This window comes from Sander lucioperca, chromosome 7 (genome assembly GCF_008315115.2).
Source record: "Sander lucioperca isolate FBNREF2018 chromosome 7, SLUC_FBN_1.2, whole genome shotgun sequence".
Taxonomy (NCBI): Eukaryota; Metazoa; Chordata; class Actinopteri; order Perciformes; family Percidae; genus Sander; species Sander lucioperca.
Genome location: NC_050179.1, coordinates 12,494,996 through 12,522,823, shown reverse-complemented (window position 1 = coordinate 12,522,823; position 27,828 = coordinate 12,494,996). Strand labels below are relative to the sequence as shown.

General features: G+C 39.5%; 1 protein-coding gene and 1 long non-coding RNA gene across 4 annotated transcripts; one reads left to right on the top strand and one right to left on the bottom strand.

Annotated features, from left to right (window-relative positions):
• Positions 1-22: 22 nt before the first annotated feature.
• On the bottom strand, positions 23-8,967 carry LOC116038637. Its single transcript, XR_004102148.1, has 3 exons — positions 8,584-8,967; positions 7,643-7,759; positions 23-136 (listed from the first exon to the last, which is right to left on the bottom strand). It is a non-coding gene; the product is annotated as an uncharacterized LOC116038637 (long non-coding RNA).
• rasgrf1 (Ras protein specific guanine nucleotide releasing factor 1) lies at positions 4,228-27,828 on the top strand. 3 transcript variants are annotated; one of them, XM_031283180.2, is made up of 27 exons: positions 4,232-4,958; positions 8,974-9,080; positions 9,450-9,597; positions 11,560-11,652; positions 11,734-11,987; positions 12,795-12,874; positions 13,036-13,229; positions 14,577-14,686; positions 15,797-15,915; positions 16,424-16,584; positions 17,592-17,655; positions 17,966-18,108; positions 18,243-18,325; positions 18,414-18,665; positions 20,036-20,406; positions 20,502-20,621; positions 21,574-21,744; positions 21,960-22,066; positions 22,745-22,857; positions 22,961-23,021; positions 23,921-24,024; positions 24,119-24,203; positions 24,308-24,505; positions 24,602-24,681; positions 24,773-24,890; positions 24,977-25,045; positions 25,294-27,828. In XM_031283180.2, exons 1-27 carry the CDS (start codon positions 4,683-4,685, stop codon positions 25,384-25,386), a joined length of 3,774 nt encoding a protein of 1,257 aa, XP_031139040.1. In that variant the 5' UTR covers positions 4,232-4,682; the 3' UTR covers positions 25,387-27,828. The 3 variants fall into 3 exon arrangements, with proteins under 3 accessions (XP_031139042.1, XP_031139040.1, XP_031139041.1); XM_031283181.2 differs by having other exon boundaries at positions 4,683-4,958; positions 18,417-18,665; XM_031283182.2 differs by lacking the exons at positions 23,921-24,024; positions 24,119-24,203; positions 24,308-24,505; ... (2 more) ...; positions 24,977-25,045; positions 25,294-27,828 and adding an exon at positions 23,461-23,912 and having other exon boundaries at positions 4,228-4,958.

The window sequence follows — 27,828 nt, the reverse complement described above, 5'->3', positions numbered from 1 at the left end:
TTGCATGAGTTCTCAACACTGGCGCACAGAGAGTCTGTGCACGCCACCGGCCAGAGGTTTTCCCATCATGCACTGGGCAGGGGGTATTGAAGCATCCCAGACAGGTCTCATATCTATCGCAGAGTCTGGGTTTCGTCTTGGGAAGAGAAAAATATTTTATCATTCACATACAGTAGATATGTTATAATAGCACACATGACGGCTATTTGCATACAGTGTGGATGTGGCTCCACACTAATATTACAACCAAGGGAACTGTGCACATATGGCTGGAGCTTCACTGGGAACAACATTTTGGTTGCCCTCTTTGAAGAAGTTGTGTGGGCTCTGACTACTCTGCTTTGTGCTATTATACTTATTTAATTCCTCTTTACGGATAATCCAGATTGTTTAACACAACATCATGCTTTAAAGGGATTTCAGATGTCTGTTTTTATGTTTGCTTACTCACTTTCAATCAAATAGGCTGTGACTGCCACAACAGCCAACTTGTTTGTTCTTACATGACAATGAGCATGAGGGAGCTTGGATCAAATCCAGAACGCTGTTTCTAAAAAAGGAAGGAGTAATTAGTAAATGTCATTTGAGAGGAGTATGGCGAATTAGAAGCCTGGTGGATCATGTAATTAGGACTGGAGCCTTTTCACAGGCAGCTCAGGGAAGGACGAGGACACCACAGCAGCATCCTCTACTGAACACTGACAGCACTACGAGCTGTTACAGAAAACACCATTTGACACACAGACACACACACACACACACACACAGACTGTTGTAGTTTTTTTCTTATTCTCTTGGTTCACATATCTGACCAGATGTCATGAATGTCAGATGTGAAAAACAATGTGGATGACACATTTGAGCTTATACTGAAGATTTGGGTTTCCTTAATGTGAAATAATTTTTAAATCAAATTAAATTGTACGTAATATATGTTGTGTGTATATAACAATTTAAAATAACATTTCTGTTTTTTACTTTTTTCACGTTTTCTCTTCCAATTAGAAAAACCTATTCTATTGCGGCAAAATACATTTCATACTTACAAATGACCTGGACAATAAATACATTTCCCATTTTCATGAATAAAAGTGTCCAAAAGGATTCAAAAGCAATTCAAGTGTGGATTTCCACATTCCACATTAATGACTGTTGAAACTATAAGTCGAAGTATTAATTGGTAGATCTACAGAACGTCAATTTTGAGAATCGATTAACCATTTCAGTCATTTATCAAGCAAAATATGGAACATATTTGATGGTACCTGATTCTCAAATATGCTGCTTTTGTCTGTTTTATATAATAATAATAATAATAATAATGATAATGATAATGATAATGATAATGATAATGATAATAATAATAATAACAACAACAACAATAATAATAATAATAATAATAATAATAATAATAATTGTCTTGCATTTTATTGACTAAATAATTACAATAAATAAATCAATGCTGAAAATAATTGCTAATTGCAGCTCCAGTTTAACTTTACCATTTCACCAGAATACAAAAAACACATTTTGATTTAAATTGTTTATATTATTGCACTATATTAAATGCAATGATCAGTTATGGGGGGAAAAGTGAACAGCACAGATGTCGGCTCTTCTCATTAAACAGAAATACACCCTTACCAGTCATTATTGACACTCATGAACAACGCACACCCTCCCTCTGTGAGATGTTTCCTCCAGCAAAGACGCTGAGCCTCAGTTTGATAAAAGCAACTGAGGTGCTGCTGATTCAGATAACACACATTCATTGAAGTATCTACATAGTAAGCGTTACTTTCAGACACATCTGAAAAATTCAGTGATCCACAGAGCAGAATGGACTGAAAATCCCCACATTAAGCACAACAGCCCTGTTGTGTTGCACCTTGGCTCACACAGTGCAGACCAAAAATACCCTCAGTGTTATCAGCCTCTCACATGTGTGTCAATGCAAATATATTTAAAACTTTCCAGTGTCAATTGTTTAGTCACAGCACACATGGCTGACATTGCGTCAGTTTATTACAAAACAAATAATTTCTCTACATCTCAGCCTGGGTTTCACTGACCACCTGTTTAAATATTTGGTTAATATCTAACTAGTGAGTGACTAATTGAAGAAAAAAAGGGCTTGTTCAGGAAGATGCTGCAGAGCCTGCAGAGGTTATGGCAGAAAAGATCAGAGAGAGCGCAGACAACAATGGAGATGGAGTAATAAATAAATCTCCTCTCTGAGAAGTAGCTGGAGGACTGACAGCAGCAGATTAGAGACTGTGCCTTTTAAACAAATTGGGTGCTCAAAGAGGCATATTGGCTGTGTGCTTGAGCATGTTTTATAGTGCAGCTCTGTAACCACTGAGACGCACAAGTCTTACAGTTCAAACATGACATCATGGTGTTTAAACAAGCTCACGCTGCAAATTTATTTTTTGCAATGACCCTTTTTAACTATTGACCTATCAACTGCTGTCTCACCCTGTATTGCAAAAGCTGGATGAAGTGTTCAGAGCCAAGGTTAACAGTATATTAAGGGAATGACATAAAACATAAGGGGACCAACCCAAATGGGTTTCTGTAATCTGAAAGTGAGTTTCTGTTTTGGGAATTACTTATTTCATCTGGAGATAAAACCAGGTGAAAAAATCTGAAAAAATGCAGGAAACTCAGAAATATGTGTTGTAAAAGGTAAACCATACATGCCCCTAAAAAAACTTGTATTAAGGGACACTACCAGAAATTAATATATGGTGTTCATTCACACCATCAAGGTTAAGTCTTTATTATGTGTTTCTGTACTGTATTATTTCTCTCAAATACTCAAAAGTTTCACATTTAACGTGGTGCTTCTATTTCAGTGTCACCCATGTATCTGATCTGCAAAATAAATCTGACCAATGCTCAACATCCTACTGTGAGATACCACACAGCCAATATGGGACAGCAGTTTATCTTCTACTATCTTCTTCCTGCCACTGACTGCACTCTTTAAAACGCAGCAGCAACTGATCTTAAACAGCTACAATACCTTTTGAAGGACCATGCTGTTGTTTTTTAACATTTTGGCCTAGTGACATACAGAACTTACCAGTGCAGCTAATCCCTTTTTAGAGTGTGTTATTGTTTGTTTGTTTTTTCACAACTTCCAGGCAACCATAAGCCTTTTTCATAGAAGATATTTTGACATGGCACAGTAGGAAAAGCACAGGTGTAACTTCTCAAATGAATGAAGGCTGAATTCCATTCAGCTGCTTTGGTTTGGTCATGGTATTGCGCATGCTGGCTGGCTCACTACACTTGAGTAGAACAGAGACATTGTTAATGTTATTACATCTGTGTCAAAACGTCTGCAGTGAAGAGGGCCTACTTGTTTTCATTCATGTGACCACAGAATGAAAATCAGCTTGCAGAGACTTGATGTTATTAGTAAGCCATTTCAGTGAAAATAGTCTACTTAGTGGTAATTGTGATGCCACAATTATGCCATGTCATACTGGTAGTTGTAACTGAACTAAACCTAAACACATAAAAACATAAAATATCATGGCATGAATTGTTGGCAGTAATGTAAAGTATTTGTGATTTTTAGTTGGGTTTGTAGTAAATGGGCAAAACATGCAATAGTCCTTTACACTATGTTGAGTAAAGGAATATTTTTTTTCTTGTCTTTGATTTTTATTGATATGTCACTTTAGCATGGAAGTTCATTATTGACCTTAATGTGTGACAAAATAATTTCAACTCAAGAAACCCACTACCAGGTGGATGAAGATTGTGAGATGCAGTTGAAAGCTCTATAAAGACCCAATAAGTGGAGCCCAGACACACATTGTAGCATTTAAACTGAGATATATTTACGTTTTTCAGATTTTAAGTTGTGAACTAAAAAAATATTGTCCTCCAGAGGCTGAACTGCAACAATGACTCCTCTAGAGCAGCTTTTAGTGTTTTATGTAACCACTTTAAAACTCAAAATATCTACACTGATTGTTTACTTTGTCAGGAAGAATGTGCTGAACGGTGAATGACAATCAGTGAAAAAGAAAATAAGGTCGAAATACTTTTATTCAGCAGCCTGTTAAATGGTTGATTTCAATTAAAGTGGATTTTTTTTCTCTTGAGCGTATGTGAGTCTCCATTTTTTTCCCTCTTGTATCCCCAGTAGGCCTACTACTTAATACTGCATGCTTGAGAGGAAACTCAACATCTTGTGGAAACGTTCCTGTCCAAGGTCCTGAAATCTGCTTTCCCAAGCATGCGCCATGTGACTTCACCCAGCACTGCCGAGCTCAGCACCAAGCCTGCTGCTTTCTGGAGATTTCATGTGAGGAAAAGGACGAACCCCAAACCCCTTTCCCTCTCATCTTGCGTTGTTTAGACTGTTTATTTTTCGCCGCACCGCCCCCCCCCCCTTCCGTCTTTTTTTTATCTTATAATGTGGACCTTCAAAGCGCTCGGAGTATGACACAAGGTTTTAGGATGCTGGACTTGTGCTGCTCGTTTCGTTCCTCTCTTTTTACTTAAATGCCAACACGGTGAATGCGTCGGACAAAGTGGACAAGCCTGCTGGTCCGCATTCAGAAAGTCAACATATTGTCTTTCTCGATTCTATTTTCCCTGGAGCGACTTCAGAAGGATGTAACGACCGATCCACCTTGCGCAGCTGAAGTCTTCTCATCAAAATGCAGAAGGGAATACGACTTAATGATGGTCATGTCACCTACCTGGGGCTTTTGGCGAAAAAGGATGGTACAAGACGAGGGTGCTTGAGCAAAAAAAGCTCAGACAACACGAAATGGCACACAAAGTGGTTTGCTTTGTTACAAAATATGCTCTTTTATTTTGAGAACGAGTCCAGCTCTCGACCCTCGGGATTATACCTGTTGGAGGGATGCATATGCGACAGGGCGCCTTCACCAAAACCTTCACAGTCAGCCAAGGAGTGTTTGGAAAAGCAGGTATGGAGAGCGTACACGCACGCACGCACGCACGCACGCACACACACACACACACACACACACACACACACACACACACACACACACACACACACACACACAAGCTCCCTCTCCCTCTCTCTCGCACTGCTTTATTGTTTTTCAGGCTTTGTGTTAAAATATATTGATGAGGTGCAACACTGGGTGAAAAATTGGCTCCTACGCCGCAAACGCCTTTGAACTATTTTAGTCGCGAGCAAAACGCTTTTCTTATGCGTATATTCTTCTTATATCCAATCGCATGATGACCTCAAATCCAGCGCAGCAAAATAGCACGAGGTTCCAGATTTCTGTATTGCACGTTATGTAATCCATGCATGGCATTAATGATGAGGTAACACTTACACCTAATGATATTAACATGATAACAGTTCTTGCACTGGGCTATGCAGTGTTTTGCTTTAGGTTGCAGCAAATCCGAGCTTGATGATTTTTGATGGGATAGTTGGTGCAATGGATGTAAATGGATTTCTGTTCTTTTCAGGATAATGCATATGCATCCTAGTTGGTCACATATTTTGCTTTTGACTTTCAGTCATTATCTTTTTGACGTTTTAGGATGGAGAGTGATATAATGCTCCTTCCAATAAAACATGCACACACACAAAAAGTTGTTGCCTCAAGGTTTCCATCTTGTGGTGAAATGATGAAACTACAGCTGAAGCTGCAAAAACAGAAGGGTGCCAGTGAGTGATCAGTCAGCTCGCATCTAGATGACCTGAATGAAATGATTCAGTCTAATGCTGAAATTTGTAATTAGCATTATAGATGGTAATTATTGTATCACTTTTTATTAGTGGTATCAAATCGTTAAGGAAGACTCCATCACACAGTGTTAAGACTACATGTAGCAGGATACATTTAAATCATATCTGCAGATGAAGTGTCCACTAGATCTTAAAAACACTCCTCTGGCTTCTTAACACAGCAAAACATGAAAGTGAGGAGTAGAAAGGTTGACAGGTCTGTTGACATTGTTATTGTATATAAACCGTCTGGGAACATAATGCTTCACTGCCACTGGCTCTCCTTTCCTCTCTCCAGGCTCTGTGCCTGGCTCTGTCGGTAGGGCTGCAGTCCAAAGTGAGTCCTGGCTCTTCCTGTGAACAGCTGCCTTTGTGCTGACAAAGCAGAATGCAACACACTGGCTAATGTTGTGCTCTCACAGTTGCTTTAAAGGCACCCAAAAAACCTCCCTGAAAGAATTTGGATTATTTTTTATTTTTGTCAGCAGTGCTGTTTCCAATGCATTGTGCTGTTTTAAATGCATAAATGTGAACATGAACATGCAGAGAAAAGCCTGATCCATCGATGGACTGAATTCATGATAAACTTAAAGGAAGATGCTTGATTGCTTTGTCCTGTGAATCATGTTTGCTGAGAGTGAAAGCACTGAGAGGTACACAAATAATGAATGACTAATGTGACTGATATTACGGGCTGCTGAAGAGTTACCACTCTGTAAACAAACAACCAACCTTAACAAGGACAAATAAGAGTAAGAAAATATCACCTCCATCTCCTATCCCCACCTTTGATTCATGGTTTTGTGCAAACGTTTTAGCAATCCACCATAATCCCTACATTATATTTATCCTCAAAAGCATTTAGTGTGAAAATAATAATGCATTTGAGCCTGAGGTTTCTATGGCAACGCTTATTTGCATCCTAAAGAATGATGCAGTTGGGAGAGGCGGGGTAACAGAGAGGAATAGAAGTAGTGTCTCGCATCTCTCCTATTAATGCGAGCGCTATCTGGGCTAAATTGGTTCCTTGCAGTACCTTGGAGGGGTCAGTGTCCATTTATAGAAAACACAGCTCCCTCACACTGGGAAACAGCAGCACTTCGACCAATAACACATGAAGCTAGATGGTTGATTTGGTACAAACTGTACTGTAAATCAAAAGATTTGACTAATACATACCACTGATGTATGACAACTTGGTGATGTTGGTATGGAGAAGGCTAACATCCAAACTAAAGATCCTCATTAAAATGAAAGCGGAAGCAAGTAGAGTTATAACCAACACTTAGTGCTCCAGGGAATATACTACCGTATAGATCTCATTATAGGATTCAGGAAAGTCCTTCAGTATTGCTGTAATAAAACTGAGCTGTTTATCAGTCAGTAGCAATTCTACAAGACAAAAGAATTATTCCACTCATGTCTAATGAATTATTTACCACTCAATGTGTCCCTGAGCAAGAGACTTAACCCCTAGTTGCTCCAGAGGCGTGTGACCTCTGACATGTATAGCAATTGTAAGTCGCTTTGGATAAAAGCGTCAGCTAAATGACATGTAATGTAATGTAATGTCATATCCACAGCACAGCAAGACTGACAAGTGAGTGTTGTCCCCATAACAAAAGAGTATAGGCTATAAGAGCAAATAATACGCATGCATCTATATGATACATTTTATCAATGCTTTATCAATCTCATATTTCTCTGTTCTGATCAGTAATGATTTTTTAAAGGTGCATGACTCAGCCATAAACATAAAGCAGGAAGCAGACAGTGCACTTATAACATTGCCTCACACCAGACACTCATCGCGCTCTTAGAGAGATCATGAGGGAAAACTACAACAACATGCATGCCTCTCTGCCAGAAATAGATTTTCTTTGACGGTAGGATGAATACCTAATGAATGTGAAGATGGAAGAGCAGTCAGCCATGAATAATGATCAGTTGCAGGTTGATAGGCGCCTGTTGAACATCTGCAGGCCAAAGATTAGAGTCTGGTCTCCCTCAGCATGGCTGGAACACTCCACAGGAAAAATGACATTTCACTTATGGGACTTGTGGTATCGTTTTATCATGGCTCACTTTATTATATTTAATATTTTTTAATAAGTAAAATATTCTATATGTAGCTCTCGTCAAAAAGGCCCTCTTAAACATAATATAAACCCAAGAACTATTACATTTAGAATTAAAAGAAAGTTGCATTTATAAATGCAGGTGATGTATTATTCTTTCTTTGATATGAGAAAATGTAATTATTTTCACTATTTGTACTGTAAGATAAGTTATTTATAAGATTATTATTTATTTATTTATCTATTTATAAGATATTTTAAGCATCCGTTTGGACACTTTATTGTGGGGTAAAACATACTTGTACCCACTTTGCAAACCCACAAGGATCACTATATTTGATGTAAAGGCAATGTTTGCTCTATTTACATTTATCCAAATAGTTACAGCATTGTGTCATTTCACCAGTGATAGCATAAATGTTAAATCCTAGTAAAAATAGCAATACTCTGTAACGAGTAAAGGTTTTGTATATAAAAAAAATGTATTTAAGCAAAAGTATTATCAGCAACAATGTTATTTAGTATCAGAAGTAAAAGTAATTATCCTTATGCAGAATATCTCCGTACATACGAGGAAATTCCAAATAGATGTTTCACAATTTGAAACCCACAAAATCTGACCCTATCAATGACCCATGCATAATCTATGAAACCATAGTAAATTATTTGAAATGCTAATGTAACAATAATTATAACAATAATAACAATACTAATAATACATTATTTTCAGTTGAGCTTTAGTTGCTAGGAAACAGTTCTCACACAGTTATGTAATTGGCCGTGGCTCCAGCCACCATGTCTTATGGCATTTCCTCCTGGGAACCAGAGACATCCCAGGAACCGAGCTGGGGGAGGGTTCCCTCAGTGAGCTCCATCAATTGCAGTGGTGGGCGAGAAAGATGTGGCTTCCCCAGGCCCTGTGTGGTTTTAAATCACCCGCTTGATGTCTGCAGCAGCGAGGCAGTGGAACAAACACAAAGACAAAAGCAGTGGAGAAGCTTCAGTTAAGCCCCTATATAATAGATTTATCTAGAAGGTATGCAATAACGAATGCTCCTTTTTGTGTAGAACATATAACATGTCAGGTTAATGATAGTCCTGTTGTTTCTAACAAGAACTCCATACCCTTCCTTTCTCCCTTGTTTGTTTCAGTACTATTTCACTGTCAACTTTACCCATGAAAACCAAAAGGCGCTTGAGTTACGCACAGAAGATGTAAAGGACTGCGATGAATGGGTGGCTGCAATATCACACGCCAGGTAAAGGCACACATCAGTGAAATGTGCAGACATGGCAATTATAAGTTGAATTAGTCATTAGAGGGTAAGTAATCTTGGGCTGCTCAGTCTGTAGGGGATGTTGCCATGGTTTCATAAGTGGGGTTAAAATATAAAGAGATGACAGAAAAATGCTTTGTTCACAAGAAAAACCTGATTGCTTTGATGTGAGATGAAACTACACACTAATGTGAAATTCATTACTCAAGCTGCAATACAAAACTGTGTGTGTGTGTGTGTGTGTGTGTGTGTGTGTGTGTGTGTGTGTGTGTGCGTGCGTGCGTGCGTGCGTGCGTGCGTGCGTGCGTGCGTGCGTGCGTGCGTGCGTGCGTGCGTGTGTGTGTGTTACAGTTACAGAAACTTGGCCAACGAGCATGAGACTCTCATGCAGAAGTATCTTCATCTGCTTCAGATTGTGGAGACGGAGAAAACAGTTGCTAAGCAACTTCGACAACAGATAGAAGATGGGGAAATAGAGATTGAAAGGCTTAAGTCAGAGGTAATACTCACTGTGATGCCTTTACGCTGAGGAGTAGGGATGTAAACAAATGTGAATACATTATTCAGATTTGAGCGGATACAAACAGCTAACGCCCCCTGCCAATTGACACATTTTTCCCACAAACATCACAACTCTTCTTCTCAGAGTCGTACCTCAGTCAGATCTAAACACACCTTGTCACAATCAGCTGAATTCACTCTTTACAGCAGTGTCAGGATCTCTGATGTGCATTGAGGATAAATCTATTTAAAAATCATAAAAAAAGGCGCTCCTTATAACTTACTTATAATTGCTCTTATTGCTTTTTGCTCATTATTATCATTTTTTATTCACTATCAAAGTAATCTAGGGGAATGTTGTCTGTACAGTATGAACATGAACTGCTAGTAGACAAACCAGCACGATTTTCCTGATGAAAATATGAGAATGTAAATAAATAGGCTACAGGTTAAAAACATAGATCATTGAGGTTCACCCTCAATTACTTCTCACCAGTCCTCACCAGATTTGTTGTGCAGTTCAGGATGAAGCTTGATTGGTGTTCCACAGCTTTCATATCATCATCATCCGATACTGAAGCCTGGCACCTTGAGTGACTTGAGCTGAAGTTAGGGACCGTCTCAAACGTGCATGCTAATAGAACGAGAAAGCCTTTCAGATTTTTGTCTCATTTTTTCTTTTTTTATCAGAGATGCTTTAGATCAACTTTATTATTCTCCCATTATATAGAATGAAACAAAACAATAATGCATTATAAGCTCATTGACTTGTATTTCCCTACTGTTCTCCTCCTGTTCTATTTCCACAAGGATTATTAATTTCCACCTGAACAGTTAACAAACACATCTTTGATTTTGAGTCAATAAAAAAAGTCATGTTATTATTTAATGGATACAAATATTATGTTATATTGTATATTTTGTTGGCAGTTGTACATATATGTATGATAAGTATAAATGGCAGTAGAAAACAATGTAACACCAGGGTATAAATCCAAATACACATATTTTTGTAAGATAAACAGATACAGTTAGTAGCTCTGCATTACATCCCTACTCAAGAGTATCTGTCTGGGCTATTGTATTCTTCTGATGGGGGACACTTTACTGTTGAAATATCCAACATTTTGTCCTTACCTTGACCAAACCACAATAAGCAAGGATTACAGGGTTTTCCATCTATAGATGGATGTGTGGCAGCCACACACAGTATCAGTCAGACCTGCTGTAAATAGACTTCCTAAAGTGGCACAATAATACTATATTACCACTTCTTCTCATTCCTCATCTCGCCAACACAGCAAGTAACAGCTGAACCAGTGGGAAAATTATGGATTATGCTGATTATTGTTATGTTTGTCTCATATGTATGAAGAAGTATAAGAGGACAGAAATGGAAGCACTGCATTGTCACAGAGAGAGACGTGTTCAGGCTAACCACACTCCACTTTGCATCTCCTCTCAGAAACAATGCCTCCAATAGGGCTGCGTTCCCGACTGTAATCTTCAGATCAAATAGTCATTTTACTTTAATGTGCAAATGTGATGCTTGGAATCAATTTATGTGCTGAATATGCATAAACACGGCTTTTAAATTGCATCACTTCTATGAAATGCAATGACAATTAACTCTCTTGCCGTCTACAATGTAAATGGAGACACTTAGCTTCAAACAGTTCAAGGCAGCTGCAATCTATCTTTTTTTCAGCAGCATATTACCTCATGTCAACATGCAAGACAGTTTGGTTCTATTTACATGACCAATGTAAATAAATAAATATTGATGCAGAGGTACCAGCCAAGTGAACACAGCTAGTTTAGTCAGGCTAATGTCTCAGTGTTGACAGTGCTCACAGGTCCTGTCCTGTTGACTCAGTCACTTTGTTTACATGCTGGTACAGTAAGTGAGAAGTGTGTGAGTGGGAATGATTAGTCTTTCTTGTGGTTGCCTCCGCGGCAGATCTCTGGGATGCTCAAAGACAACGAGAAGATTCACAACAGCCCTGCAGCCACCCCAACAGATGATGACTCAGAAATCAAGAAAATCAAAAAAGTAAACACATGAATTAAAACTTGTTGCTAAATTGTACATCTTAAGATGCTGAGAAACTGACTACAGCCTTTAAAATTCCAGGTCCAGAGCTTCCTGCGAGGCTGGATCTGCAGGAGGAAGTGGAAGACAATCATCCAGGATTACATCCGCTCACCACATGCAGAGAGCATGAGGAAGAGGAACCAGGTGGTGTTCAGCATGTTGGACTCAGAGGCCGAGTACGTCCAGCAGCTTCACATCCTGGTGAACAATTTCCTGAGGCCCCTCCGCATGGCAGCCAGTTCCAAGAAACCGCCCATCACCCACGATGATGTCAGCAGCATCTTCCTCAACAGGTTGGATCCTCTTGTCCCACAGAGTACTTCCATTAACGACCTTACAAAACATAGTCATCTTAAAGGTACCCTGTGGAGTTTTTTTTTTTTTTGGAACACTAGTAGCATTATGGAGCAATGTTATTGTGAGCGGAAGCTCGATTTGTTTATATCTCTTGGACATGCGCTATTCCACTGAACGCCAATTGGTGGCAGTAATGGGCGAGAAACGAAGAAGACTGCTAGCTAACAAAATATATGTAAACAATGCAGATTTAAAATCACAAATCACCTTTTCAAATGTTTTATAAGGAAGGAGATGTATGATCTCAAGGATACATACAATGTATTTCTTACGTGGCTACTTGTACAGTAAAAAAAAACATGTAAACATTTAAAGGTTGTAAGACTCAGTGACATTCTATTTTAACCTCAATATAAACAAAATTCCTATGAAGAAAGGTCAGAAATGAAAAAAATATGAGCTGTACAAGCTATATGCACTCTATTGGATTATCTAGGATTCTCTTATATTAAATTCAAGGTTCCAGATTGAGTTTTGTGTCCCATTAGACAAATCTTTGCCGAACACACAGACATTACAGTGAAGACAGTAATCTACACACACCCCTATTGGCCTATTCCAAATCCACCCACACACTCATCCAAGCACATTCATGCTCAAAACCTGCACACCCATGCTCTCGTACACACTGTCTGGTGTCAGGGCTTTCTTTCATCACAACTTCACTGGATTTGGGCAGAATTATGAATAAAAACTCTGTATTTGTTTGAGAAGTTGATCATTTTTTCTTTCTTTTTTGTCAGCGAAACTATCATGTTTCTACATCAGATATTTTACCAAGGTCTAAAAGCCAGAATAGCGAGCTGGCCAACATTAGTGCTGGGTAAGAAACATTTTCATTTCATGACTTTTTTCATAATGTGACCATTGTGAAGCTGGTTCAGTGTGAGTGTCAAATATGATTAAAGGTGAATGGTGAATTACTCCACAGTATTGTTTGTGTTCTTGTGACAGTAAAGTATCTTGGTATTGATCCCTTTATAGCCGACCTGTTCGACATCCTGCTGCCCATGCTGAACATCTACCAGGAGTTTGTGAGGAACCACCAGTACAGCCTGCAGATCCTGGCTCACTGCAAGCAGAACAGAGACTTTGACAAGCTGCTGAAGCAGTACGAGGCCAAGCCCGACTGTGAGGAGAGGACTCTGGAGACCTTCCTCACCTACCCCATGTTCCAGGTGAGCTCATTTGTCTCACAGATATACACAAGAAATAAAGGCAGACCCATTTGTTTGCTGCAGAGCTGCAGCCTGTAGCCAGATTTGGGCGTTAATTCTGAGCTCTCACCGCCATTCTGGGCCAAGTTCTTCCCTCCATATAGAAATGTTACCCTTGGGCCGTATAATTCACCAACTTAATACTAGTTGGCTATAGCTATGCCAATAAAACCCAGTTGTAGCTGTCTGTAATGTCGTTTTGTTTTCTCGATATTCAAAGCTGGCTGTCACTGAAGTCATGTCATGTCTGTGATCCAAATGTAAACAAAAGGACAGGCCTGTCACCAACACGCAAAACAAATGGAATCTGCTCTCACATCCAAAACAAGTTAACTCTTTAAATATTCTTGAATATTGTTTATATATTGTACCTATAATTTATATGGTTGCTAGTTTTAGTTTTGAAGTCCATAGCCATTTTAGGCTTCTCTCATATAATGTATCTTAAAAATGTCACTTTTGACTATTAATTCCTTTTAGTCAATTTGCAACCCACTCTCATGTTTTTCTAATGCTTGTAAACATCAAAGTTATACAGTGAATTTGGTTATGGTCTGTTGTAAACGTGTCTTTCCAAGAGTATATCCTGACATTGGACAGCAAATTGCCCACATTTTAACCTCTATTCCACTGCTATTAATACATGTTAATAGCAATTTTCAGGTTTTATTTATTGCTCTCAAAGCATATCATAGACTTATTTCCCTAATTACAATTAACCTACAGTGCATAACCTTGAGATGCACTGTTTCAGTTGCTCTATAATCTAAGGTGAAGATGAAAGATGAGCCCACAGTCTCTGAAGAAACCTGCTGCACAACTCATGGTAAATATGTCAAATGGCAAATACCACATAGGATTTAACAATAATTGTAACCAAATTGTTCTGGGCTCTATTCTGGCCATCATGGCTCAACCAAAGACCCGATTCCTTCTTGAGCACTCATTGACTCTCTGAGTGATGTCCCATATTGTAGCATCACTGATCAAGAACAGAAACAGCAGGCATGTGTCTGCTTTTGCTCAGAATATCCCTGTAAGGTTTTTCATATCTATGAAAAGCGGTTGTTTTTTGGAGCTCAGGCTTTAATAATGGCTCCTTTTTGGCAAGGCACGCAGTTTCCCGACAGTCCCCTCTGCTGGGGCCTACTGCAGGCTGTGCTGTGTTGATAATAAATTTTGCTGATGAGTGTAGATTGTGCTCTCCACTGATCTACTTCTCATTAGTGTGCGTGCATGTTGGCACGTGCATGTAAGCTCTTATATTTGAGTGTGACTCCCCTGTTGCTTTCTGTTTTGTCTCTGTAGATTCCCCGCTACATTCTTACGCTCCACGAACTTCTGGCCCACACTCCCCATGAACATGTAGAGAGAAACAGTCTGGACTACGCCAAATCTAAGCTGGAGGAGCTTTCCAGGTATTTCTGTATCAACAATTTCTCCGATTTCATTCCTACCATCTAATACAATCCACAGGAGCATTTCCCAAATAAGCACCCCTACCAGTGGCAGGAGATCAACACACCCTCATACCTAAACATAACCATTGCAGTTTTAAGTGTGGTTAATGTTGTGAAAAGGTCACCGTTTGGTTAGGTTTGGGCAACAAAACTACTTGGTTAGGTTTAGGAAAAGATTGTGGTTTGGGTCAAAATAAGTATGTTTGTTACGTAACTTCAGTTACGTACGTGACATAGTGTAATGTTACGTAGCATAATGTAGTTATTTACTTAACTTATGTAAGTACTTTAACAACATTAACTTTTAGTTTTATATGGGACAAGAACAACTGTTTCCTGGGTGAAAGTCCTTTGTTTGATTGACCCATCCACCGTAACCTACTCCAGACGCAGACTTTGTCACTCTTTATTTTACGTTACTTGACTTCCTCCTTTACGTCCGTCATAATTACTAAAACCACTAGAGGCCATAGCCACAATATACGTGAATATGGGTATATAATGGGGTTGTTTTTTAGGGGAGGACAGTCCCTTCCATATAATAAAGTTAAGTCAAGACTTGTATGGCATCTCAACTGAGCGACATCACTTTACACGACATAAAGGGCATAAATGTTAGGTTGTGCATTTATATACATTTACATAAATCTAGCAAATAATTTAACAAACTACAAGTATGATGAAACTGGTTATCATGTTTTCCGTAATAATTGTAGTAACAAAAAACATAAAACATTTCTAGGAGAAGTTTAACTGTATATAGAACATAGAGTAAATTATTCTTCTATTACCCCTAAAAACATGCAGAGGTTGTAATACTTTTTAAAGCAGTATCTGCAGGGCAAACTGTATGTTGCCAAAGAGGCAAAGAAAGTATGACAAGCACTTGCCTTTTACTGTAAACGACCGCATAACTGAAGGCTACCCAGATGACTTTATTAACTTTATTACATATTATTTATCTCATTAGAAATTTGGCATATGGACAGTCACTGACTCAGATTTTACTAAGGGTTACTGAGTCCTATATAGATTAAATGAGAATAATTAAATGTTCCTTTTCCCTAGAATCATGCATGATGAAGTGAGCGAGACCGAGAACATCAGGAAGAACCTGGCAATAGAGCGCATGATCATAGAGGGCTGTGAGATTCTCCTCGACACCAGCCAGACATTTGTAAGACAAGGTAACGCCTGCCTGCTGTACTTTAGATCCCAGAAAAGAGACCTCCAATTCAACAGAAAAGCAGACTTAAGACGTAAGAGAGGGGGATTTCCTGTCCCTCCTTACCTGTCTGACAGCCTGATCTCACATCTTCAGCACTGTATTGAGGGGAAAATACTGAGTTACAAAGAAGATATCTCTCTCTCTCTGGGGAATAACGTGTACAGGCTTTAATTTCCAAGTGTAATTAAACTGTTCAGAGGCAAACTGATGATGAATCTGGGACTATAAATGTCACACGTCCCCAACAGGCCTTGATGGAGAGGGAAACCCAAAATGGTACATTATTTAATCCTTAGTATCTCATGTGACTCTACATGTATTCATATGTAGAAGAAGGCTAGACAAGCATGTAATATCGATTCTTTCTTTTATTCAGTTCCTCCACTGCCAGCTCCTCTTGCTCCTTTTTTTCTACCCCCTGTCCTTGCCTCTTTTCCACTTATACACTCTTTTATTCCCACATACAGGGTCTCTCATCCAGGTGCCGATGAGCGAGAAGGGCAAGATCACCCGTGGGCGACTAGGCTCTCTGTCTCTGAAGAAGGAGGGGGAGAGGCAGTGCTTTCTCTTCTCCAAGCATTTAATCATCTGCACCAGGGGTTCTGGGGGAAAGCTTCATCTCACCAAGGTGTGCCTGTGCTGCTGAGCTAGCAGTTGAGCTGCTCCTCATTTCAAACATCACAATCTTACGGCGCCGCAAAAAACCCTGAATCTCTGAGCTAATTTGAACGGATTAACTGAGATGAAAGCTACAGGGTTAGCAATGTCGTGGCTTTTATCAGTGGCAATGACCGCTGGAGCTACACACACTCATACAAGCCTGCAAACACACAAGCCTGCACACACACACACACAGGCTCACATGTTTCAAAGCAGCTGCTTGATGTCACTTTGATGTGTAATGGAGTGGTGGTGTATTATTACTCCACATTACTCAACATTACAAAGGAAGATTGTTGTTTGGGGTCCAAGATGAGACCAAAAAGCTTTCAACTGAAGGCCTTACATAAAGTTACAGTAAAACTATAATCTTCTTGTGAGATGTTACAACATTTTAAAAAATAAATGCTTTTTTTGGCCACTTGTAGGCAGTGGAAACAAGGTGTGAACACAACATTGACATATAACTTTTCAAGTTGATATGGCAAACTTGTTAGCATGTATCAGAGAAAGAAAGAAAAAAAGCTGAAAGACAAAAGGGTTGATGGCAGTGGCCCAATCTGCAGCTGGCAGTTTTCTGCCCAACAAAGGTTCAAGTGCATTTGTCAGTCTATACAGAAAGAAAACTGGTATGTGCTACGACTGTTCACTTGTTCAGTGTGTTTTGCTAAGAATTTTAGAGTTGATGTTAATGACACCTTGCATTTGATTCTTGTCCCTTTGACAAAGGGATAGAAACAGTATAAATGAAAAGGTAAAAGTAGTTTTAATTACATTTATATAAGCATTAGAGTTGCTGATGAGCCTTTTTCACAATCACATCTGTATTTTCATGTTTTAATTCTAAAATTCACAGTGTAGCACTCTAACTATGAACCTTGAACTTTTTAGTGTAAATGTACAGTATGCTGTAGCTGCAATGTAAGAGCATGAGTGAAGAAACTAAATATATACTGTATTGTATGTTGTTTCCAGAATGGAGTAGTCTCGCTTATAGACTGCACTCTTATGGAGGACCCTGAGGGGACAGATGATGAGTGTGAGTGTTTTATTCATGTAGCAGCTTACAGAGATATGCATAATATCTACCATGTGTGCTAATGTATATAATGTAGGATTACTAGTGTGTGCCTGAATTTATTAATATGTTATATTTAATATTTGGAACAGTTGCAAATGTGCTCCAAAGGCAGGCAGTGCCACTAGAAAATAATACAGACTCAACATAAATGTCAAATGATGATGTTAATGCAGATACAGTATAAACACTTGAAATGTATGCATTTTTAGAGAGAGAGAGAGAGAGAGAGAAAATCACATCTAGTTATGTCTTTGTGTTCGCCTCAAAGCCAAATCAGACAAGAGCGGCCAGGACATGGAGCACCTGGACTTCAAGATTGTCGTGGAGCCAAAGGACAGCCAGTCATTCACAGTCATCCTGGTGGCCTCCTCGAGGCAGGAGAAGTCTGCATGGACCAGTGACATCAGCCAGGCACGTCAACATGCATCACAGTCTCCAGTAGTCAGACGAGAAGCCGAAGATGTCGGCCAAAAGCCTGCACGTTACAGAACTCACTAACATTTCTTATGTCCTCTCTTTTTACTTCTACTGCATCTGTCCCACAGTGCATAGACAACATTCGCTGCAATGGGCTGATGATGAACGCCTTCGAAGACAACTCCAAAGTCACAGTGCCACAGATGATCAAGTAAGCCTTGTTTTTTTGTATATGCAACTCTTTGCAGCTTTCCCTTTGCATTCATTTCTAATTTTGATTGTCTTTTTTATTTTCTGAGCAGGTCAGATTCAAGTCTGTACTGTGATGATGTGGACATCCGCTTCAGCAAGATGATGAACTCCTGCAAGGTGCTGCAGATCCGCTACGCCAGCGTTGAGCGCCTGCTGGAGAGACTGACCGACCTTCGTTTCCTCTCCATCGACTTCCTCAACACCTTCCTGCACTCCTATCGTGTGTTCACCACCGCTGATGTGGTGCTAGACAAGCTCATCACCATCTACAAGAAGCCCATCAGTGCCATCCCTGCTCGGTGAGTCACTTTACATGAGGACAGATTTGAATGTTTTAAAGTTGTTGATGGCACAATACAATAGACAATACAGATAACATTAGACAAACACATCTTACAGTATTTGATACGTTGGCATCCCTCCAGACTTTACCATGCTGCATAAATATGAGATTGATCTATTTGTTGTCCTCTCATCAATGCAAGGCATGTGCAGGAGCCAAGGAGCTTGCAGGTTCAACTTTTAGTTAGCCATATGACTTGTTTTTTTACTGTTTTTATAGCCAGAAGTGATGATGATTGTTTCAGTTTTTACATATAAAGAAGGTGAACTGAAGAATCTCACTTCAATCATGAAGGCAATACATGTTCTAGGCTACTGTCTAGCAGCTCTTACAAATAGCATAAAACAACAATAGAAAGAAGGTAGATAAATAGATAGATAGATAGATAGATAGATAGATAGATAGATAGATAGATAGATAGGTAAAATGTGAGTCTAGCTGGTATTCAGGAATATTTGTTATTGTTGCATTACATGTGACAGAATTAGTGTTCACATACTGTATGTGACACTGGAATGGTTAAGTCCAAAGATTTTCGAAGCTTTGTGTGTGCATTTGGGGAGTTTGATTTGTTGGTTGCACAGAGAAGCAGCAGATGGAGCAGTAGAGGAAGACCAGCTCCATGATGCTTAGGTATTCCTGTGTGTGTGTGTGTGTGTGTGTGTGTTTGTGTGTGTGTATTTATGTGTGTGTTCAGTGGTCGAAAGCAGTAATTGGGTCCAGTCTCTCCTGCCTGCCTAAGAGTGTCTCAACTGGGCTCTGTCGCTCTATGGCAACCAACATCGGTGCTGCAGGACCCCACCCTTCCCTTCCTCCCCTCCCTCCCCTCCCTCCCTCTCTCCTTGTCTGCAAAAGATCCATAGTGTGAAATATTGACGGAGTGTTGCAGTGGGGCTAACTCGCCGCTCCACAGGCCTGGAGTGAGGGCCCCACTGTGGGGTTCAGATCATGGGGAGCTCCGCATGCCCACGCCCTGCAGCATGCTCTCCTGTGGTGCTTGTCATGTCACTGTGTGAGACACCTACACTTGGCTGCTTGTGTCAGCAGTGGCCATGCGCACTATCACTCGCTATGCTATTTATGGGAACCCGTGAGGTCGCCAGGAGGGTGGCAGGGAGTGGGAGAGGTTTTCTGCAACACTGCAGCTTGTATCCTGCTTTAAAACAATGAGACTACTGGTTGCTGTGCTAACTTGGTTTGCATGAATTATTCAGGAGATATTGTGTATTTAGCTAAGCTCTTAAAACCTAGAGAATATTTTCCAAATATCAAGGAAACATATTCCTATATCCTAAATTCAAATGCATTTATCCTCCCTTGATGCAGGTCCCTGGAGTTGTTCTTTGCCAGCAGCCAGAACAGTAAATTCCTGTATGGAGAGCCTCCCAGCTCCCCCAGGGCCAGCAGAAAGTTCTCCTCCCCACCTCCTCTCGCTATCGCCAAGAATTCATCCCCAAACCGCCGGCGCAAGCTCTCCCTCAACATCCCTATCATCACTGGGGGCAAAGCTCTTGACCTTGCTGCCCTCAGCTGCTCATCAAATGGCTATGCAAGCATGTACTCATCCATGTCCCCATTCAGCAAGACCACCTTGGACATCAACAAACTGTACGTGTCCAGCCCTACCTCGAGCAAAATCCCTGATGAGGGAGAAGACAAGAAGGACAAGGTGGAGGATACCTTAGTGAGCAAACAAGGTAGGTCAGCAAGATCCAATCATCAGAAAATTATTCCAATTTTGATTTGCGGGAATTAAGTTTTTATTGATCTGTGTAATTTTGTTATGATACAGATCACTCTGTACGAGAAGAAAGTGACATTGATCATAACCAGAGTGATGACGGGGACCCAGAAGCCTCTCCTATCAAATCACCAACCACTCCAAAAAACATCAAATGCAAAAACTCCTCAGGTACATTGTGTCCTAAACATGTGCAATGATATAATATGCCACAAATCCAGTGTACCAGTCAGTTCCACATTCATTAGAGCCCTCTACACATTTTGTTTGACCACAGTAACAGACTACGTAATAAAACAAAGCTTGTAGCTGAAAATATTCTTAGATTTGGAGAGAAAAAAAGGCCAAAATTTACTGTATGTAGGTTGTGGATTAATTGTTTTAAATTGAAATGTTAGCCCTGACTTTGTTTAAAGAAGACAACAACCTGCCACTGTTAAGCGTAATTCATATCAAATATAAATTGGTTGATGGTTATGATTATGTGGGGAAAGCCAATGCTTGGCTTCAGTAGGTGTTTGGGAAACTTGTGTCATAGCAACTACATCAGGAGCGTGTTTTCCCTTCCGCCCCCACTAATGAGGCTTTTTCACTGCAGCCAAGATTATCTGTGATTTCTAAATCTAACAAAATCACACAATAGATTTGAAAGGAATCTATCGTGTGAAGTAAAGAGTTAAATGAAATTGTGAAGCAGCGAGTGTCTCACTTGGTGTAGAGTTCTTAGCTGCTCATGATCTGTCTATGTTCCCAGGATTTAAACATAGCAGACTGCAGAGAATCTGTTGATTCCTCTGTTATGCTGATATTTGGTGGCTATATTTAGCTGCAACCATCTTGAATATCAAAGCCTCTTGTAAAGGAAAGTCTGGAGGGAAACTGTTGTCTTGGCCTGTAGTGCCCCCTAGCGGACGCTTGTGTAACAAAAGCAGGTCATTCTGCAGTCTATACAGATTCAGTTGTACTCAGTAATATAAATAATAGTTTTCTGTACATTTTGAGTTACATATAATGTGTTATGTCCCTCCTCAAACTAACCACCCATTTCACTTACATGCCACCAAAATCAAGCCCTTGCCAGTTTCTGGAGAGTTATTTTCTCTTCATCTGTGCTTCTCTGTAGAGTTCTCCCTGTTTTCCTACAACAACGGCATGGTAATGTCCTCGTGTCGAGAGCTGGACAACAATCGCAGTGCCCTGTCTGCTGCCTCTGCCTTTGCTATTGCTACAGCTGGAGCCAATGAGGGCACACCCACGAAGGAAAAATATCGGCGGATGTCCCTAGCCAGTACTGGTACACACGCTTATTCACTATTCCATTAGACCTAAGCTCCAGTTTCAGTTACAGGTTAACATAACCAGGCGGCCAAGAACTGCAAAACTGCACCACATCAGGTCAACTGATATTAGATGTATGGATTCTCCAAACTTTGTTGCTCTTTGCCAAAGCTATATGTATCATAGTGATGAGAGCTTTATGTAAAAACGTACTTGATATGTTTTTTGCAGGCTTCCCAACAGATCAGAGAAATGGAGACAAAGAGTTTGTGATCAGACGAGCAGCGACCAACAGAGTCCTGAATGTCCTGAGGCACTGGGTGTCCAAACACTCTCCGGTAAAACATCCCCACACACTTCAAGGCACATTTATAGGAACAGTTCATAACCTACTGGAACACTGCCATGTTAACACTGGATGTGTTTACATATTCATATACTGATTCATTTCCTCTTTTCACATTGATTCTGTAAGTCGGCTTTTGTAGCAGGGAAACTCGAATTTTACACAAAATGTTTTAATTTCCTTATATGTGTGTAACTGGAGAAACGATCATGCATTTTGTCTAAACATAAAACTTGATTTCCATTATCCAAACAGTACAAAGTACTGAAAAAATAATAATAATGTGAAATTAAATAAAATGAAGATTCCTCGGAACTGTAGTGATTTCATGCATGTCCCAGGATGCCTTTGGCCGATCCCAAAAAATAGCATCATCTCATGTATCTTTGGTAACGTGGTATGCAGAACACATTTTCATTGCATACAAAATACGTTCCACCTAGTTATATATTGCACAGAGAGCCCTTTCTTTGCAGACTGTTGAATGTTCGTTTTTTGTCAATAACAGATGAAGTAGACAAGAAAGCTAAGCAAAAATGGGTTCACTACAGAGTAGAACATTTTAAAATAAAATCTAAAAAGCAAATATTACAAATTGGTGATTTATGATGAAAGTTATTATACAATAGTTTTCAAGCCAACTGTATGTGTGTTGTCCATCCCTCTCCAGGACTTTGAGAGTAACAATGAGCTGAAGACAAAAGTTATTGTCTTCCTGGAAGAGGTGATGCATGACCCCGAGCTGTTGACCCAGGAGAGGAAAGCAGCAGCCAACATAATCAGGTACCGTTTGTGTGACTACAATTTATTAAACCCAACATTTGAAAATATGTATTATACTGTAGCTACATACTATAGACCTTGACCTTCTCTTACCGTCTGTCAGGACTCTAACTCAGGAAGATCACGGTGACAATCAGATCACCCTTGAAGACGTGACACAACTGGTGAGTGAAGTCAGCTGCTGTTGATAAAGGTTTAGTGTGGAGCGGTTTTAAAAGCCGCAGGAGGCAAGATTGTAACAAAAATATTCAAATACATCCACATTATACAGGTCAAGCAAAAGCACAATGTGGGGCTATGATGGAGAAGAGCGCTCAGTGGTGTTTTAAGCCCCCACCGTCGACTTCAAGGCAGCGCTGCGACCATCGACTTCAAGGCACCTAACCCTAACCGTAACTCTTGCCTAACCCTAGTGCCTTCCATGCAGCGCTGCCTGGAAGACGACATTGGGGGCTTAAAACACCAAACACCGAGAAGAGGACCTCTACATTAGGGCTGCAACTACTGATTATTTTCTGCATCGGTTATTCGCTTGGTCTATAAAATGGCTGATTTCCATGAGTAAAAGGTGCATCTCCAAATGCCTTTTTTTCCGACCAACAGTCCAAAATCCAAAGAAGACCAATAAATATTCACATTGGAGAATCTGGAACCAGAGAATCTGTGGCATTTTTGCTAACAAAAAAAAAGTTTCTTGATCAATTATTAAAACTGTTTCTCAACTAATCTAATTAATCAAAAAGTCATTTCAGCTCTACCAACATTAACTGAGAAGTAGATTTGTACACTTGCAGTGAAATTCTAAGGTCTTGTATATACATTCCTCTACCTAGAGAAAGTGAAAAATCTAAATCAGTAAAGCATTGCCAAGTCTAAAGAAAGCTTGACAAACGTTGTTGTGCTCTGGGAGAAAGCAATCACACATGAGCATGAACATTCTGGTGTCATTTACCAACATCATATTAACTTTTAAGTATTTATGTTGTTTTTTACTTACATGCCACTTTGTGCTAGGTTGCCTGGTACAGATTTAATATTTTCCTTTCTGTTTTCTTTCTCCTAGATGGGAGAAGGAAATGTCGAGCCCTTTGAGAGCCACTCTGCATTAGAGATCGCAGAACAGCTCACTCTGTTGGACCACCTGGTGTTTAAGGTCATCCCGTATGAGTGAGTGCCATCACACATCTCAGCTGTACATGTCTGTGGCCAAGTAGACCACATGGACCAATTTAGTGTTTTTCTTTTGTTAATCTGTTACCAGGGAATTCTTTGGACAAGGCTGGATGAAGAATGACAAAAATGAGAAGACGCCGTACATCATGAGAACAACAAAGCACTTCAATGATGTATGTTTTAATCAACAAACCCCTTACGCAACGCTTCTTCTGTAACTTTTAGTGATTGTCAAATAATTATAATTAACCCTTTGTTTCTCTCTTTCCTCTGCAAGATAAGCAACCTTATTGCCACAGAGATCCTGCGCTGTGAGGACGTGGTCACACGAGTGGTGGTCATAGAGAAATGGGTGGCTGTAGCCGACATCTGTCGCTGTCTCCACAACTACAATGCGGTGCTCGAGATCACCTCCTCCCTCAACCGCAGCTCTGTTTTTCGCCTCAAGAAGACCTGGCTCAAGGTTTCCAAGCAGGTGTGTATCTGTCTATGTATTATGTGTTAACCCTTTTCCTCCTAATGTGCTTATTATTATCATTCATTGTGTTCTCGATAACCTTTTTTCCTCCAGACAAAAGGATTGATTGACAAGCTGCAGAAGCTGGTCTCATCAGAGGGAAGGTTCAAAAACCTGAGAGAGGCTTTGAAGAAGTGAGTTCAGTTCAAGGACATAGTTTTGTACTGGATCAATAAAGCAAGCGTGCAGCGCAAGTGAATGATGTATGTGTGTTTTTCCCACCAGCTGTGATCCTCCCTGTGTGCCCTATCTGGGGATGTACCTCACAGACCTGGCTTTCATTGAGGAGGGAACACCAAACTACACAGAAGACAACTTGGTCAACTTCTCGAAGATGAGAATGGTAAGATTTTCAGTGTCCTGTCGAGACTTAGTGCAAGTGTGTGTTTTACTGTCAGAAATGAACATCCTGTTTCTCACGTTTTACAGATTTCTCACATCATCAGAGAAATCAGGCAGTTTCAGCAAACAGCATACAAGATTGACCTGCAACCAAAGGTATATGAATACCAAAACTGTATACAAGTGGTGCGCAACCATTCTGTCTTTTGACACCCTAAAGAAAAGCTGCGATGCATATTGCTTTATATAAATGGGTCATGAACCATAAAGGTTGGGAACCACTGATCTAGACAATAAACAATAGTGGCTGCCTTAGCTGTTTTGTATTGTTTGAAAAGTGTAAAGATTAATTTCAATGAAAAAAAATCTTTAACTTTTTTAACCTTTTTTTTTTAATGTTCCAGGTAACCCAGTATCTACTGGATAATAGCTTTGTTCTGGATGAAGAAAGCATGTACGAAGCCTCACTCAGAATTGAGCCTAAAGTGCCCAACTGATGGGGAAGTTCATCCTCCACATTATTTTCTCTGTTAATATTACACACCAGTTAACAACTTTTGTATAGTTGTACATGTTTAAGATATTTGCTCTTCTGTACAGTAGATGTTTAAGGTTGTTTGTTACTGTTGCCATGACACCACCTGCTTTAAGTTTTTTTTTTTTCCTTTGGGGTATTTCAAGCATAATAACAGAGGTCCCTTTAGTTGCACACAACTGTGTTTTCTTAGTGACCAATGACATTATTTTGCATCATTTCATACTGTTTTGACTTTGCACTTTCTGAGCACTCGTGCTGCCGGCCGTTGCTTGAGTTTTATCGATGACTGAGTTTCTCTGCAACCAATGTAGCATTGTAAAAATGTAACTGCATCAAATCAGGTAAAAGTACGGAGAAGCACTTCATTTAAAGATAGGGAACGATGATCAGTGGAGATGACAGCGAGGTACCTGAAGCATAACTGTCTCTGTGCTCCCCAAACCAAAACAATGTGCTGTTGACGGAACGGTTACCTCACATACTCATGAATTCCTTTAATGAACACGACTAAAAGTCTACTGCCATGCTAGCAGCTTTGTATGGCTTTACTTAGGCACAGTGGTGCTTTGACCCTAATGATAACATCAGCATTCTAACATGCTCAAAATGACAATGCTATCATGCTTATGTTTACCATGTTAACCATCTTTGTTTAGTGTGTTAGCATGCTAACATTAGCACTAAACAAAAAGTATGTTTAGTCATGCAAGTATTTGATCATAAAGTATTGGACCAATTAAGATTTTGACCTGAATATGGCGCTAGATGAAAAGTTAAGGGATCACCAAAGTTATCATAATTCATCCTGAGTGGGACATGAATATCTGAAACAAATTTCTTTTAACAGTTGTTGACTTTTCACTTGAAAAAACAAATGTGTAAACCGCGTGGTGGCATTAGAGAAAAAGTGAAAGGGGCACTAAAGGCAGTAGGCTTCATCCTCTGGGAACTGTGAATATTCGTACCAAATTTCAATGCAATTCAGTAGTTGTTGAAATATTTCAGTCTGGATCAAAATGCTGGTGACAGACTGATGAGCATTGCCATCTCTAGAGCCATGCTGCTAGCACAGCTAAACATCTATATATTGTTGGTGAGAACGTGACTGGAGCTGATGAAAAATGCAGAACAGACATTCTTTCATAATTATTTAGGTTATTATTTAGGTTAGCAAATTTTTTCCGAGGGCCGGTAACGGTCCACAGGGGTCAGGAACCTCTGTTTTAAGACACATGTCTTCAATAACTCTTTTCTTTTTAGCCTCTTGTCACACAAGGTGCACAAACTCACCTCAGTATATTTTATCTAATTTGTTAAAAGCTGTGTAACAACACAGTAAATCATAAAGAAAGGTTGCATCTCTTTAGATTGCTGTGATTTAAGGTGAAGCATTAGTCATCTGAATTTACAATTACACTTAAAACACACCAATACAGTACAGTGAGTTCTATCTATGTTAAAATTTGTTTCCTGGTTTTTAGTTCAACTCATAAAAAAAAGATCACATGCGGTGGAAAGTGTTGTACTTCAGGTTTTTGACGATACTTCTGTAGAGTAAAAGGTTGTTGCTCTTCTGTAATTAAAAGACAATCTGTCCTTTTTTGCTGTTCCAGTGATTGTGGAACGTGACTGTATATCACTCTGTTATATGCATTGCTGTTTACTAAAACTATGATACAAACGTATGTGAATGACCTCTGCCTGCAGCATTCAAACACTATTTTTGTAGTAGTATAAGAGAGAGTAACCTACTCTTTATATGAACATGGGAAAGTATTTTGTACTTTGTTGTTAATTCACCTCACTGAGATGTGCTGTATATTTTGTACATGCAACCCTGCATATTTCTCAATGTGGAACAGTGTAATCCTTTCAACAAAAAAAGAGTTGTATCTCAAGCTTAAACACAAAATGCTACAACAGTGTGGAAACCATGACTTAGAGGTAGGAGACAACTTCAAAGTGTTTTGCATTTATACTGTAATCCTGGCTATAACCATTTCTGTTAGCAGGAATATAGTAATGTAGTGCTTATTCTGTGAATATTTGTATGTATTTTTACTATGTATGTACAGTACACTTTTGAAGCTCATGTGGCAGGCATGCAACACCTTCACAAACAGAATAATACTATATACTTATACTGTATACACTTATACATGCACATACTCTTATAAGGTATATGAACAAATAAACATTTTGCTGTTAGCAATACCCAGTGGTATGAAAATTATCTTTCAACCCTCATGTTTCCACACCTTCAGAAATATTCCCAGTTTTGTAAGAAAACAAAATGAAAAGACAACAAAAGAAATTATATGATGGTGATAATAACAACAACAAATAAACACAAATATGTTTCCCAGTTACCTCTTGCTAATAAATCTATTTTATATCAGGG